The sequence below is a fragment of the Canis lupus genome, chromosome 5 (genome assembly GCF_011100685.1).
Source record: "Canis lupus familiaris isolate Mischka breed German Shepherd chromosome 5, alternate assembly UU_Cfam_GSD_1.0, whole genome shotgun sequence".
Lineage (NCBI taxonomy): Eukaryota > Metazoa > Chordata > Mammalia > Carnivora > Canidae > Canis > Canis lupus.
The window spans coordinates 12,593,834-12,608,250 of NC_049226.1; the positions used below are offsets into that span (position 1 = coordinate 12,593,834).

Consider the following 14,417-nt stretch of genomic DNA (forward strand, 5'->3'; position numbering starts at 1 on the left):
TCGTCTTTAGCAGAACAGGAGCCTGGGTGTCTCGCCTACTGCTGTATCCTCACAGCCTCCAACCATACCTGGCACGTACCATGCCAGAAAAAGCACCCGTCGGATGACAGGGTGGATAAATGAACCTCTGTCTCACAGATGCAGAAACTTGCCTGGCTTCCTTAGCTACCAGAATGAAGACTGAACCCAGGTCTGGCTCTTGACTTTGTGGCTTTTGGCTTACAACTGCTCCAGACTCTCTGTGCCTCCTTGCTTCTACTGAAATTTCCACATGACCCACACCCCAGGCCTCCACGTAGTCAGTACAGAGAGGGGCGGAGACAATGCCCCAGGGCCTCAGTAGTGACTTCCAGGAGTTGAGTGTGCCTATAAGACCACGACTTTGGTGTTGGAGAGGCCCTTTCTTACCCTCACATCGCCTTGGATAGCTAAGGTGCAAATACATTAACAGGGTTGTTGTGAGAACCAAATCAAGTAAATTCAACCAAAGTGGTTCCAACTGGGCTTGGCACAAAGGAAGTGCTCGCTGTCATCAATCATCATGATTATGACCATGATATGGTCTTAATTACTCTAATCGACTACAATAATACTACAGCGTGGATAATACAGCACTCTAATAATGCTATGGTGTTATATAATTATCATTATTGTTTCTAGCACACGCTCTGGCTAGCCAAAATAGCACCATTCAGGGCATCTTAATGGAATCTCAGTCTGATGGGTGCAGGCATCCTGTTTTCACGTGGGACTTTCGGGGCAATGCCCAAGAATTCTGAAACTATCTGCCTTTTCTTCCTTTCCCAGAGGCTCACCTGGTCCATTCTCTGGAATTCTCAAAGGATTTCTAGAGAAGCCTGGCACGCTGGCTCCTCCCACTGTGTCAAACCTGGCTCAAGGCCCAGATGCTGCCCCCTACTCAATTAAGGACAGGATGGAATATACGTACCTCAATCTTTTTAAAGCCAGAATCTACCCAATACAGTAACTGGCTGAGGGGTTCAAAAGCCAAGGCTTCTACGGTCTCCAGGCCAGAATTGATGATCACTTCTTGCCCTGTACTCCCATTCAAACAGAGGCGCTATGGAGACAGGGGAGGGGAGAGAAAAGGTTGTGAGTGCTCAAATGACCTCGTGCCAACTCGGTCCCATGGATGGCCACCCTTTACTCCACTGGCTTTGACAGCCAAGGAATGAGATGTCTTTTACCAGTAAACTTTCCACATGAGTGAAGCCGGCTTCTAATAAAAGCTTTCCTAAAATATATTATGGCTTCCTGTTTCAAGCAGAATACCTAAACAGAACCTAATCATTGATATTACTCTGCATTTTCATTACAAACACTGGTTACCGAACGATGCTGTGTCCCAGTAATGAGGTCGGAGATTACTGACAAGCACGAGTCTGTTTGCTTTGAAAATAAATGGAACCAGACTGCTGTTATTTTTAAGTTCTCGTGGCAGCTTTTATAGGCTCCTCTCCCTCGGGAGGCTCCTGGCCATCAGGTGCTGTCTGGGACAGCTGCACGGCGCAGTCGCTGCCAGGCCCTGGAAAACCCAGGCACTGTATAATTTCTCTTGGGTAGGAAGTCCAGATAAAACTTGTTAGAATTGCTTTTCTAAAAAGGATTAAATAGGCAATGAATAAAGATCAAATAGCTCTCCTTTAAAATGCATGGGCTGGAGTCTATGACTATCTATCTGGCCTGTGTGGGGATCTTTACAGCTCACTTCCTGGTTCTTGACTGTGTTCAGAATAGCTGAAGTGGATAATTACGTGAACTGCGGGTAAGTCAAGTGTTACTATATCATGGCTTGGGAAGAAGGACACTTCAGAGGCAGCTGCTGTGATAGTGACTCAGAATCCTACACTCTGAGACCTCAAATCTTCCCAGCAGGAAAAGTGAGGCCTCCTTTATAAGCCAGACTGAAGATCTGGGGCTCCTTCTGGTCCTTCCTACAGGGACAGAGGGAGGCAGGGCAAGAAAATAGTAAAACAGAAGAATGAAAAGTGTCACCTGTCAGCCCTGAAAACAGTCATGACTTCAAACCTCTAATAACCCATTTCCCAAGACCGTCCTGAAGGAAGCTTATCGGGATCGGGAGGTCACAAGGCATGGGCCCCCCACGAGCAGACCAAGGGTGGACGCACCTGGATGATGTCCAAGGCCAGGTCCGACCAATATAAGCAGTTGTGCTCATAGTCAAAATCCAGAGCCACCGCTGCCCGCAAGCCGGTGAGAGGCAACTGCTCGGTGGCTCCTGAGGCCAGGTCATAGCGGTGGATGGACCTCCGCATGGCGTACAGGATGAATTCATTCTCCTCTGCAGAGACACAGACAACGACAGAGAGGGTGGGCCTGGGGGACGCCGAGGAGGTTGCTAGCACATCTCACCTATTTTCCCCTCACGCATACACCTCAGCGCCATTGGCACACAGGGTAGATCAAGTGGCACAGCACAGGCATCAAGATTTCGAAGGTGCGTAAAATGAAATCCCGCCTTAAGGAGCAAGGTCACTCCAACTCCCATAAATCTGTTTCTCATCTGCAAGCTGTCCTGTTACATTTGTTTTGTTCACTTAGATGCCCGAGTCATGTCCAACATCCATGCTCCTGAGCTCGGCCCAGGAGTCTTTAGAGTCACACGTGACGAAATAATTACCCCACTCAGCATGTTCTCACTCGTCCCATGACTGTATCACATGGCACCGTAATCATGTTGACCAGAGACTCCTGGTCCCTGAAGACTTACAGCTAATCTGGATGTTCACCCATCCGATATTATTCGCAATGACACACAGCAATTCTATCAACCTATTATATTTTCAAAACAGCAACAATAACCTTTGTTCTCGGATACTTACAAAGCGTTTCCCAACATCATCATCACAAAGACTCTATTTCATCTTAAAAACTATAAACGCGCATACTACGTGCCAGGCATCGTTTCGCTGGTGTAATGACTGCATAATGGAAGAACCACTATTAAGTCAATTTTACAAATGAGAGCACAGAGGTTAACACGCTCAAGGTCACACAACTGGTAAGAGGTGGAATCAAGGCTTGAACTCGGCAGTCTGAATCCAGAATCTGTGTTTCACCCACTACATGATGCTGTCTGTCACGATACATTTGTTAAACACTGTCGTTTTTCAAGATACAGAAATAGAGGCCCCGGGGGCTGAAGGAGACTTCATGTCAACGAGTAACTGGGAGAGCTGGTGCGCCCTCTCTTCCACTTAGGGAGCAGGATGGAAAGCATCCAGATTCTTCCACAGTGGTGGAGACGGGCGACACACCTGAATCCATGTCCAAGGGTCCACTCGCCAATGTGTTGCAGATGGGACCTGAATCCCTCTGCTGCACACCTGCACAGTGACTGTTTCTCTCTTTCTTCCTCATTCCCTCATTCGGTGAGATCCCAGGGACTAGCTACCCACTCTGCATAAGCGCTTCAACAGAGACAATGCACCAAAAAATAAATCTATATGCAATTTTTTTAAAAAAGGTTTTACTTATTTGAGAAAGAGAGAGAGAACAAGCTGGGGAAAGGGGAAGAGGGAGAAACAGGCTCCCTGCTGAGCAGAGAGCCCAATGGAGGGCTTGGTTCCAGAACTTTAGGATCACGACCTAAGCCAAAGGCAGACACTTAACCGACTGAGCCACCCAGGCGCCCCTACCTACAATGTTTAATAAAAGTAAATGTGTTCTTTTTCTTTGGTTTCACTTCATTTCAAAAGTTTCTAAGCCACCACTACATGGTAACTGATCTCTTCTGGTTTTCAAAAGAAGTTTCCCACTGTGCTTCCCAGTGAAGAGGATCCTTACGATGAAAGCTGCCAAGCCTGTAAGTGACAGGCTGTAAGAAACCAAGGACTCTCGTCGAAGCTGCCGTGGAGAGCCACGGAGGATACACTCATGCAGCAAGCCTCCCACCCCTCGTTTCTAACATCTGCAAACCCCAATCTGCAGCTTCAGTTTTTCTTCTCACCACCCGATGCCCTTATAGCAGAGCCTGAGTCCAGAAATACTTGCCTTAGGATTAGGTCCAGAGGAAACTTCTGCTTTTCTGTGCTCAATGATTAACTTAGGAAAGGAACAGAGAGGCACCTGGGTGCTCAGTGGTTGAGCATCTGCCTTTGGCTCAGGGCGTGGCTTTGGGGTCCTGGGATCAGGTCCCGTATCATCGGGTTCCCTGCAGGGAGCTTACTTCTCCCTCTGCCCATATCTCTGTCTCTGTGTGTCTCTCAGGAATTTTTTTTTTTTTTTTAAAGGAAAGGAACAGAATTCTTAGCCAATTCCAGTCATACCTGAGAACAGCCTGAACATGTGTTATTTTATAGTAATCATAAAGGAAGAATGACTTCATCTTTAAAAATCCTTCCAGGTGGGGCGCTTGGGTAGCTCAGTCAGGTTAAGTGTCTCTGCCTTTGGCTAAAATCATAATCCCGAGGTCCTGGGATTGAGTCCCCATACGGGGCTCCCTGCTTAGTGGGGAGTCTGCTTCTCCCTCTGCCTCTGCCCCTCCCCTGCTCGTGCTTTCTCTCTCTCTTAAATAAATAAAATCTTTTAAAAAATTCTTCCAGATGACCTCCTCTTTGCAAAGATGCTATGGTTCCCATCAGCCCTGGGAAACCATCCTTTCCTTTCGTGGTACACCCCTGCCTTTTGTGCCAGGCATTTTCTTTTTCTTTTTTTACATTTAGGAGGTGGGCCTACACTACAAATGTGATTTTTCCACTTTGTTCCCTGTTCTCTTTTTCTCCTCAGAAAAGAAAATAGCTCTCCTCCCAGTTTAGATGGCTTTAAACAAACTGTTTTGTCCCTCACTGGATTATCTTCAGAAATGTTTATTGCAAAAGTATGTACTCCAACCCTTAAGAGCAATCACTCAAACCCTACTCACCCAAACCCTCATCAATAACAGCTCTTGTGAGGAGCGTATTTGAATATTATCTGCTCATTTGCGAGAATCTGCTGAAGCCGTGTTCTTTTGAAGTCTCCACAGTGAGGGATGTTAATTACTCTGGTAATGATGGAAGATTAAATTAAGGAACTAATGAGCTTAGCATGAAAAACACAGAGGCGATCTGGCAAGCAGGAGAGAACGAGGGGGGTGCTCTGCAGAGGACCACGCACTTCTCATGATCCAGCGGGCGCTGATGGCTGTTCCATCAGACACCCCCGCCAGGTCACCTCCAGCCATCCACCTCCATGAGAGAGGGAAGAGCAGCAGGAAGGGCTCCCAGGAAATAAGGGAGCTCTGCACGAATAAGCAGTAGAAACAGAGCAGGAAAGGAAAGGTGGCTAAGAGATTAACTATTTGCGAGGGTCTCCTCATTTTGAGGCTAGACTGCAAATACCACACCACCTGCGCCATCACCCATCAATTTAAGGCATGTGTGGACCACACTATCCCTTTACAGCCTGTGTACTCCAAAGTTTTTCCTAATGAGCATAACTAATGATCACCTAAAATGATGGGAATGACACTCCTCTGCCATTTGGGTGATGTCCAGGGAAGAGCATGGGTCTGAAGAGTCTGAATTTGAGCTGTCTCTTAACAGATGTATGACCTGCAATACGCTGACTAACCCTTTCCTTTGAACATGCTTCTTTATTTTTAAAAAAAAGAAACAGGAGCTTATTACAGGATCTGCTCCACTGGGTCGTGATAAGGATTACAATGAGAACACGTGGAAAAATACATCAAAATGTGTGAAGTTCCATTGAAGTACTTGCTATTATTATTACTATAAAAATTAAGATAGACCACTTAGTGAATTCCCCAAAAGCCACGAGTCTCTTTATATTCAACTCAGACAAACAGATCAAGGAAAATGCAAAAGCCCCCCACCCCCACCATGCCTAAGATACAAGACATGCAGAATAAACACTTTTCAACGAATAAAAGGGATTTTCCTCAAAAAATACTTCCCATTCCTATAAACGCCCAAGGCTATAAATAAATTTGGCTTTGATTTCCCCAAGTTTAGGGAAAAAGGGAAGTTCAGTGCTGCGTGTAATTTCCATGTTTCTCCTCCATTGTTAGAAGGGCTGCAAGACTAGACCTGGGTGAAATCATGAGGATGCTAGAGTGAGTATCTCAAGATCTCAAAGGCAAGAAACCACCTCTTACCTGCCAAGGGACACGGGACCAGTTCTCCTTCCAGTCGTGTTTCAACATCTCCTCCACTGCAAGTGTCCCCAGAAATCTTCCGATAGCTGTCATCCCCCCAACCCCAAGAGCAAGAGGTCAGACACAACCAAGAATATAAGTCTCCATAACTGGAAACCTCTTCCTATCCATAGATAGTAGCATCCATCCATTCATTTCCCTACAGAACAAGAAGGATGTGTATTCATTCTGAATTGGTCCTGCTTATGGTTACGTTGGGCAGCCCACACCATTGGGAAGGCTGCCCTGGCCAAGAGTTTACATATATATCTCTTCAACGAACTCCTATAAAGATGTATCCTTGCCAAATTCTATGACTTAGCCCATAGTGAGAGCTGCAGCGAATTTCACAGATTTGCATGGGGTTTTTTCTGGAGTAGTAGAGTTTGCATCCTAATGCTAAACACTGCCCAAGCTCCCTAAGAGATGCTAGCTTGGATCCAAGCACCTGGAGTATGAAAGGAACCCAAGTGGCCCTCTCTGTTCTCAAACCCAGGGTAGACCCCTCGTGTCCCGCGCATGGCGACCATTGTGAGACATACCCTCTTGTTCTCCTGTAAGTAGAACCCACAGGACAAGGCATAGGAGGAGCGTAGGACTTCCCAGAAAACTCAGGATCCGGAACACAAACCTCTAAGAAGAAATCTTCACTCATCTTGAAGCCAAAGTCACTAAAAAAGGCAATTGGGGTCCGTGAGGGCCGTTAAATACTTCAGGCATGTCAATACCAACCCTTGTGACATCTCCCAGACTGCCTATCACTTTATTGTAAGCTACTTCCTTTGTCCCTTTAAAGAATACCCACCTGGGGAGCCCAGGTGGCTCAGCGGTTTAGCGCCACTTTCAGTCCAGAGCCTGATCCTAGAGACCCGGGATCGAGTCCCACGTCAGGCTTCCTGCATGAGGCCTGCTTCTCCCTCTGCCTGTGTCTCTGCCTCTCTCTTCTCTCTCTCTCTCTCTCTCTCTCTCTGTCTGTCTCTCATGAGTAAATAAATAAGTAAATCTTTAAAAAAATAAATACCCACCTTTTTACATTAACACATTTTCAAAAGAAACTTTATACCTGAACCATGATTGGAAAACCACCATCATATGCCAAAACAATACAAATCATTACCCCCAAAACAAAACAATATTAAAATGTTTAGCTGGATCCAGTTCCCTCCCCAAGGTTCTGGGTCTGCCGGGTCTTTGTTAAGAGGCATTAGCAAATGTTCAATAGTTACTAGCACCCAGTGATACTTTTTTGGGGGCCACATCTCTGCCAAAACACCCAGCTCCAGGGGCAGAGTCCTGGAGTAAGAAGCAGAGATCTGGGTCTATCCCGACTCCACCCTTCACAGCATGACTTCTCAACAACACCAAGAAGAGGCAACTGCACTAAGTAATTCCCAAAGTCCTGCCCAAAACTTAAATTGTAACTCAAAGGGATTTTCCACATTGATGTGCTCTACTCAAAAGGCTTCATTTACTCTATTCAGTCCAGCCAATACTTACTTAACACCTTCTCCACGAGAAGTATTAACAGGTACAGGGCTAGGCAGTTTGTGTATTTATTATGTCATAATCCACATTTAGCAATTTGTAGAAATTTTTCAGAAGGGAGAGTTTTATTACTCTACCAAATAGATCTCATTCATTAAATTAGGTCATTTTTACCAAATGGCTGCCTAAAATCTTTTTGGAGGGGTAAGTGGAGCATTAGCTAATTACTTATTTGCCTCCGATGGCAAAGCACCTGTTCTTAGTAAGATTTCTTCAATCTCTAGGTCATGGCCTAATAGGCTGTGAATACACACAGGAGTGCTAAACCCAGCTTCTGAAAGAGACTAGCTCTGAAATCAGGGAACATACGGGTCAGTGGCTGGGCGTCCCAGAGAGATCCAGAAAGGACTGTCAAAAGCAACCAGACTTTCCAATGTAGTTGTCACTCAGGAACCAAACTAACGCACAGATACTATAAGCTCATGCATTCTCATTTCCCCTCCTGCTGTCCACCTTCAGACCATCTCCCTCCGCAAGGCCCCAGTCCAAGGCCACCGAACATTTCCAAGAGCCACACAGTCCAGCCACCTCCTTTCTAGCAGCTACACACACAGATGGCTTGAGTCATCACCCTCATGATCTCATATGGCCTAAAGCCCAACTCCGTGAGGGACAGGGCAGGTGGATTTCTCAATCTTTAAGACTCAGCACCTAGTGATCTCCATGAGTAAGCTGAGGCGAGCATGGTAGACCAGTGGGAGCCAGGCCTTTGTTCAAAGAAGGCACACCAGCCTCTGGTTTCTGGTGGTGGGGGTTGTTGGTTTGGTAGAAGAGAGGCAGATTTTAGAGAAAAAGCATAGTAGTGGTCATTAAGGAAAAATCCCAAAGAGTTGTTAGATTTTCCTTGCATGTTTCTTATTTCATTTTGAAGTAATAATGAGGATCAAGGAAGAGAGAAGAGCACTATAACCTTTTCCACAGAGGACCCCTACAGTCAGGGGGACCTCGGGCCAGCAAAAGCTCTCAGAATAGAATTACAATTTGGGGGTATCTAAGGGAGAACAGAAGGCAGCAAAGGGGCATTGAACCTCTGTGGTTTTGCAACAGAAGGGTCAACGCTGTTATTTTAGAACCACCGAACTTTCAAAGAGAGTGCGCGTCTTGTACTGTCTAAAACCCTGCTGTTTAAAGGATAGGTTTACAGATAAGCAGCACAGGGATCACAGGGAGCCTAGCAGAGCTAGCTACCCCCCAGAACTAGAGTCAGAACCGGCATGTTAACAAGATCCAAGGTGATTCATGTGCACACTCACATTTCAGAAGCACTGGTCTAGGGCAGGACTTGGCCCGACCTAGAGAGCTGTTCTTGTAAATCAAGCTTTATGGGACCAGAGCCGCACCCATTCACCTGTGGCTACTTCCGTGCCACCACGAGCAGTTGTGAAGCTGCCAGCAGAGACCATATGGCCTGCAGAGCCTAAAACATTTACTCCGTGGCCCTGTTCCAACCTCTAGACTAGGACATATCAGAGGCCTCTGGCTTTTGTCAAGATAAGTGTGGCTTCCCAAAGCAAACTTTAGGTTTTATGTGCCTCTGCAACTACTGAGAAAGGAGTTACATGCTCTATCTAGTTTGATACTCATGCTCTGCGGATTGCCCTGCCTGGCCTGGAATGATTCCATGCTCAAGGCTCGAAGGACTGCCTAGGGGCTCCGAGACCCTACATGCTTTACTTCTAGAATTATCTAAAGCCAGGCTCTGCTCTGATCATCGACTCTCATCAAAAGCCTTCAAAGGGGGCATCTGGGTGACTCAGTCGGTTAAGCGTCTGCCTTCAGCCCAAGTCATGATCCTGGGGTCCTGGGATCAAGCCCCATGTCGGGGTCCCTGCTTGGTGGGGAGTCTGCGTCTCCCTCTCCCCCTAACCCTCCACCTCACTCATGCTCTCTTGCACTAATAAATAAATTAAATCTTTAATTAAAAAAAAAAAAGCCTTCAAAGCCTTCAAAGCTCCTCATCCTGCTCACAGAATAAGGTCTGTACCCCTTCTGCCTCCACCCTTAAGTATCAGCTCAGCTCCACTCCCTGACCTTACTTTATACCTACAAGGCATCCAAGCCAAACCACCAGGGACTTCCCTGCCTCTGCCTGTCCCCATTGCTGCCACATCTCAGAGTGCTCCAGTCAGTCCACAGACCCAGGAGCTTCCCTGAGGCCCATCTCAAACAGCATGACCTCCAGAAACTTCCGGGTTTGCCAGCAGCAAATCAGTCTCCTCCTTCTTGCCAACAATCACAATAAAAGCACGGAAAGCCCACGCAGCTTTCCCTCTCTGGCCGCGTGATTCGTGCACCCATGGTTTCTTATGCCTCCACCTTTCTCAGCCACATCTTGGGTACTCTGCTTCAAGCCTGTATACATACACTCAAATATGTATGTACTGACATCCCCTCGTTTCTAAGAAAAAGGAGTTACCTACAGTGGAACTCCTAAGAAAAAGGAGTTACCTACAGTGGAACCTTCAGTGTGTTCCCTTTTGAAGTTGTCCTCATTGAAATAAGTGCCAGAATGATCTATTCCTAAATCAACTGCTGCAGCTTTCCTAGGGTGTGATGCCTCTCCCTCATTTTGGAGCTGTGAGGACTAAATTGAGTGATCTATATAAAAAGTGCATAACACATTAAAAAAGGACACTTATTAATAAATACCGACCTCCTATGATTGCCCTTCTTTTCCTCAGAGGGAAGGCTCTAGTCTGTGTGCCACACTGCTGGCTGAGCAAGACCCGACCCAGTCCCCAGGCATCGAAGAAGAACCAACCATTCATAGTCCTGCCGGGTGCAGGAGCAGTTGGACACCACCACCGGCCTGTCAAAGTCTTCTCCATTAAAGCATGTTGCGTGCGGTGTCCTCCGTTTGAAAACAGTCTTGTGTCCTAGCAAACACTCGTTGCCCCGCTCATCAGATGGCGACCACAGCTTGTAGTCATTCTCTGTGCAGGGAACCCCTGGGGAAAAGGGAAATGCAGCAGGAAGCATGTGAAGGAGCCCCACATAGGGGTTTCCTGTCCCCTTCGGCCCGAGCACCCACGTCTGGCTCGTCCCGCTGCTGCTTGGCAGGCACACAGACTCTCTGGAGCTACGCCAAGCCTCCCATTGGCCTGCTCTGATGCCAGGAAGCACCCATGCCAATGGAAATGACACCTCCTGAAACACAGCTGTGCTTCTGAGAAAGCTGGGAAGAAGCAAGCCACCTCTGGCACCAACTAAACTCCTGAAATATTCTAGTAGATTCCGCAGTTCCCTCCAGAAATGGGTATCAGAGGTGTTTATCTCCCAGGGAGGCAGGATCAGGCCGGATCCTTGATAGATGGTGTCGTTCAGGAATATGGTTTCCTGCCTGCTTCCCAGGGGGACGAGGGGAGCGCGTGTGGGCACGCCTGGAAGTAATGGCCCGAGAGCAATAGAGAATTCACTGTCATTACTTGGAAGGCACAGAAGCTTCGTGGAAGGAGGCTGAGAAATGGTAAAACAGCCTGGATGATCGCTCCGTTACCCACATTCCCTTGTAATTTAAGTAGAGTGGTTACTCCAGAAATTCCAAAGTATACCTATGTCTACTCTGGGACCCTAGGTCTTTCTTATATGTGTGTCTTCAATCAGATTCCATGCTGCCTAAAACTGATGAACGGCCGTCAACTCCTTGCCATTCCAATCAGCAAGTACTCATTAAACTCTGACTGTAAGGCTCTCAGGCTATTCAGTGGGTGGAAAATACACATGACAGGACAGGTTCTTACTTCCAAGGACCTGATAATCTAGTTGATGGGGAATGATATAAGCAGGGTGACAGACACAAATGTGTGATTCAGGGCGTGAAGAGTAGGATGCTTATGCTCTGGACACAGAGAAGAGAGGAGAGAGAGGTCTTCTGGTGGAGATTTAGCAGCCAAGTACATGGATTCTGAAACAGGAAAACGATTTTAAGCAGTAGAAACTGAATAGGTAGCAGAGAGGACCTTTTGGTTCAGTTGGAATGTCATTAGCCAAGGCAGAAGGAGGGGGAGAGAGCGGGGCTGTAGGGGGATGGGGGAGGAAGGAAGATGCTGAGTCACCCCTCTCCCTGCTAGCGGACGCTGACGGGACCCTAGACAGCTGAGAGGATCCTGTATCATCTGGAACACGGCCCCTGACACAGGAATCACTCGCTCAGTCTGCCAAACCAGAACTGCTGACTAGGAAAAATGAGAACACAAAATGACACACGGTCCTACTGGGAATTGCCTGAGTAACTGTCTCTGAATGTCCCGGTCACTGCTTATGTGTGCATCTTCTTCGACAGCTACAGACTCTGTGGGCATGTTGGCTCTAAGCTGATGCTTTGGGCAGTAAATGTGTCCATGAAAAGGGCCAAGGAGGCAGCGGCTTACCCAAGGCGTCTGTGGCATTGACCTGGAGGATCAGCCAGTTGTGGACATTCTCTTTGTTGGAGCCAAAGATGGTGAAGACAGTGCTCTTCTCGCCAGGTTCTGTGAGGAGCCCGTAGACAAAGACTGGCCTCTCAGAGAAGATGAACGTTTTCCAGGTCTCCCCTTCATTGGTACTGTATCTGTCCAAAGACGAGGAAGAGGATCCTTATGTTTAAAGTCTCTAGGGCAAAAGCTTGGTTTCCAGATAACATTCACTAGTGAGAGAAGCCAGGACTCCTTAGAGAAATGGCTGAAGCAGGGAACATTCGAGGTCATGCCAGAAAGCAAGGAAGAGCTCAGAGACCAATGCAATCAGGGCAAAAGGACACAGCGGCCAGCTCAACTACGGAACTCTAGCTGGTCAGTTTGGGAAAATTTGAACATAAGAAGAAAAATGATGGTAACAGGTTATACGCTAAATAAAAATAGGGTAAAGGTCTCTGAATGATCCTAAAAGGATCTCCCAGGGAGGTAGGGTCAGGCCAGATGATGAAGAGAGAAGGGAAGGAGGGGAAACTTTTCTTCTATCACAATGCTACCTAATACATGCTGAAAACAATGATAGCAAGAGAAAAATGACCATCCCATCACCCATACCATAATAACCGAGCCAGGCAACACCAGCACTGGACGCTAAAACCACCAGGTGAAACAGGGCTGCGGACCAGGGTGTCCACATGGTCTAAAACTATCAACTCACAGATGAATCATTCACTCTGAATGGGGAAATGCAGTTCTACAGCGGACTAGAATCACAGCCGTCGCCAGACTCAGCACCAGGAACAATGGGACAATCTAACACTACACGCCTCCTTCCTGGATAAAGCACTGTTGCAAATTTGCAAATATCACATCACTTGTGTTATACTCTGCACAACCAGACAAATCCAGCAGGGGCGACATTCTACGTGGCAATTGGTTCCAGATTCTTCCAAAGCAAAACGGGGGGGCGGGGGGGCATGAAAAACTTAACAAACCAACAAAAGAAGGCAGAAGGCTTGTTACATAGAGATTAAGAGGTGTTAATGACCACAAGCAATGTGGAAACCTTGACTGAATCCTGGGTTGAGAGGGAGTGGGGTGGGGAGGCAGGTGTTAAGTATATAAATGCAAATATAAATATAAATACAGTGTATAAGGCACACTGAACTCCTGCTAATTCTCTTAGGTGTGATAATGGCATTCTGATTGCATAGGAAAATACCCTTATTTATTGGAGATACAGCTTTTCAATATTTAGCTAGGACAGGGCATGATGGCTACAACTTTCTTTCAAATGACTCAGCAAAGGACAGACAGATGGACAGAGAGGCAGACAGGATGAACACACAACTGACGGATGTAAAGCAAACTGGCAAAATGTTAGCGACTGAGGATTCTGAGTGAACTTATTAGAGTGTTCTTTACACAATTCCTCCACTTTTTCCTGTGGTCTGACAGATTTTTAAGTTGGAGGGGAAAAAAAACCTGTGCAGAGAAAAGTCTCTACAGAGGACTATCTCAGAACCAGAAAACAAGCTCTTGAAAAAAAAAAAAAAATCAGCAGCACTGAAGTAACTGTGCTGATTTTAAATGATCTTTTTGTATCAAAAGGGAGGAAGAGGAGAAGGGGAAAATCTGCCTAACCCTTGCTTCATCACCCAGTATGCTGGCGACATGCGTGAGAAACCACTAAGTGCTTCCTTTAGTACCAGAGAACTCTAGGTTCTGTCTCAAACCCCAATGACACACAGAACTTCTTTTTTCAAGACACCTGGGCAGTTCAGTGGTTGAGCGTCTGCCTTTGCTCAGGTCGTGATCCCGGGGTCCTAGGATCGAGTCCTGCAGCAGGCTCCCTGCCTATGTCTGCCTATGTCTCTGCCTCTCTCTCTCTCTTTCTCAGCATCTCTCATGAAAAAATAAAGTTAAAAAAATCTTTAAATACTTCTTTCACCTTTCCCCTTTTTTTGAGATTTTAGTTTTACTCCCTCAGCATTCTCATACTTGACATAAATCTTTTCACAACATCATGCAATCTAAACACTTCGTCCCAAATTGAGGTTACTAAAATGGATACTTCTGCAAGAGGCTGCAGGTTCAACCAGCGGTGGAGGGGTGGGGCTGGGTAGTTGGGGGAGCTACAAGGCAACATCAATAATGAATGGCAGTGAAGACTAAATGACCCCTCCACAAATCTCCCAAAGAGAAGAAATACTCTGGTTGAAACATTTTTGGATGAAGCTAATTTTGAAGCAGATCTGGAGAGAAGTTAACCCGTTCGCCTGCATCGTACCAGTGTGACGCAC

The 14,417-nt window shown here is 46.6% G+C and overlaps 1 protein-coding gene across 1 annotated transcript in view; it reads right to left on the reverse strand.

Moving 5' to 3' along the window:
* SORL1 (sortilin related receptor 1) overlaps nucleotides 1-14,417 on the reverse strand; it is a 156,851-nt gene that overhangs the window by 68,572 nt on the left and 73,862 nt on the right. The window contains exons 13-18 of the mRNA XM_038535871.1: nucleotides 12,094-12,272; nucleotides 10,485-10,671; nucleotides 6,721-6,849; nucleotides 6,140-6,225; nucleotides 2,151-2,323; nucleotides 950-1,081 (exon numbers count right to left, since the gene is read on the reverse strand). Coding sequence (XP_038391799.1) covers nucleotides 950-1,081; nucleotides 2,151-2,323; nucleotides 6,140-6,225; nucleotides 6,721-6,849; nucleotides 10,485-10,671; nucleotides 12,094-12,272 — 886 coding nt within the window. The remainder of the gene's footprint in view (nucleotides 1-949; nucleotides 1,082-2,150; nucleotides 2,324-6,139; nucleotides 6,226-6,720; nucleotides 6,850-10,484; nucleotides 10,672-12,093; nucleotides 12,273-14,417) is intronic.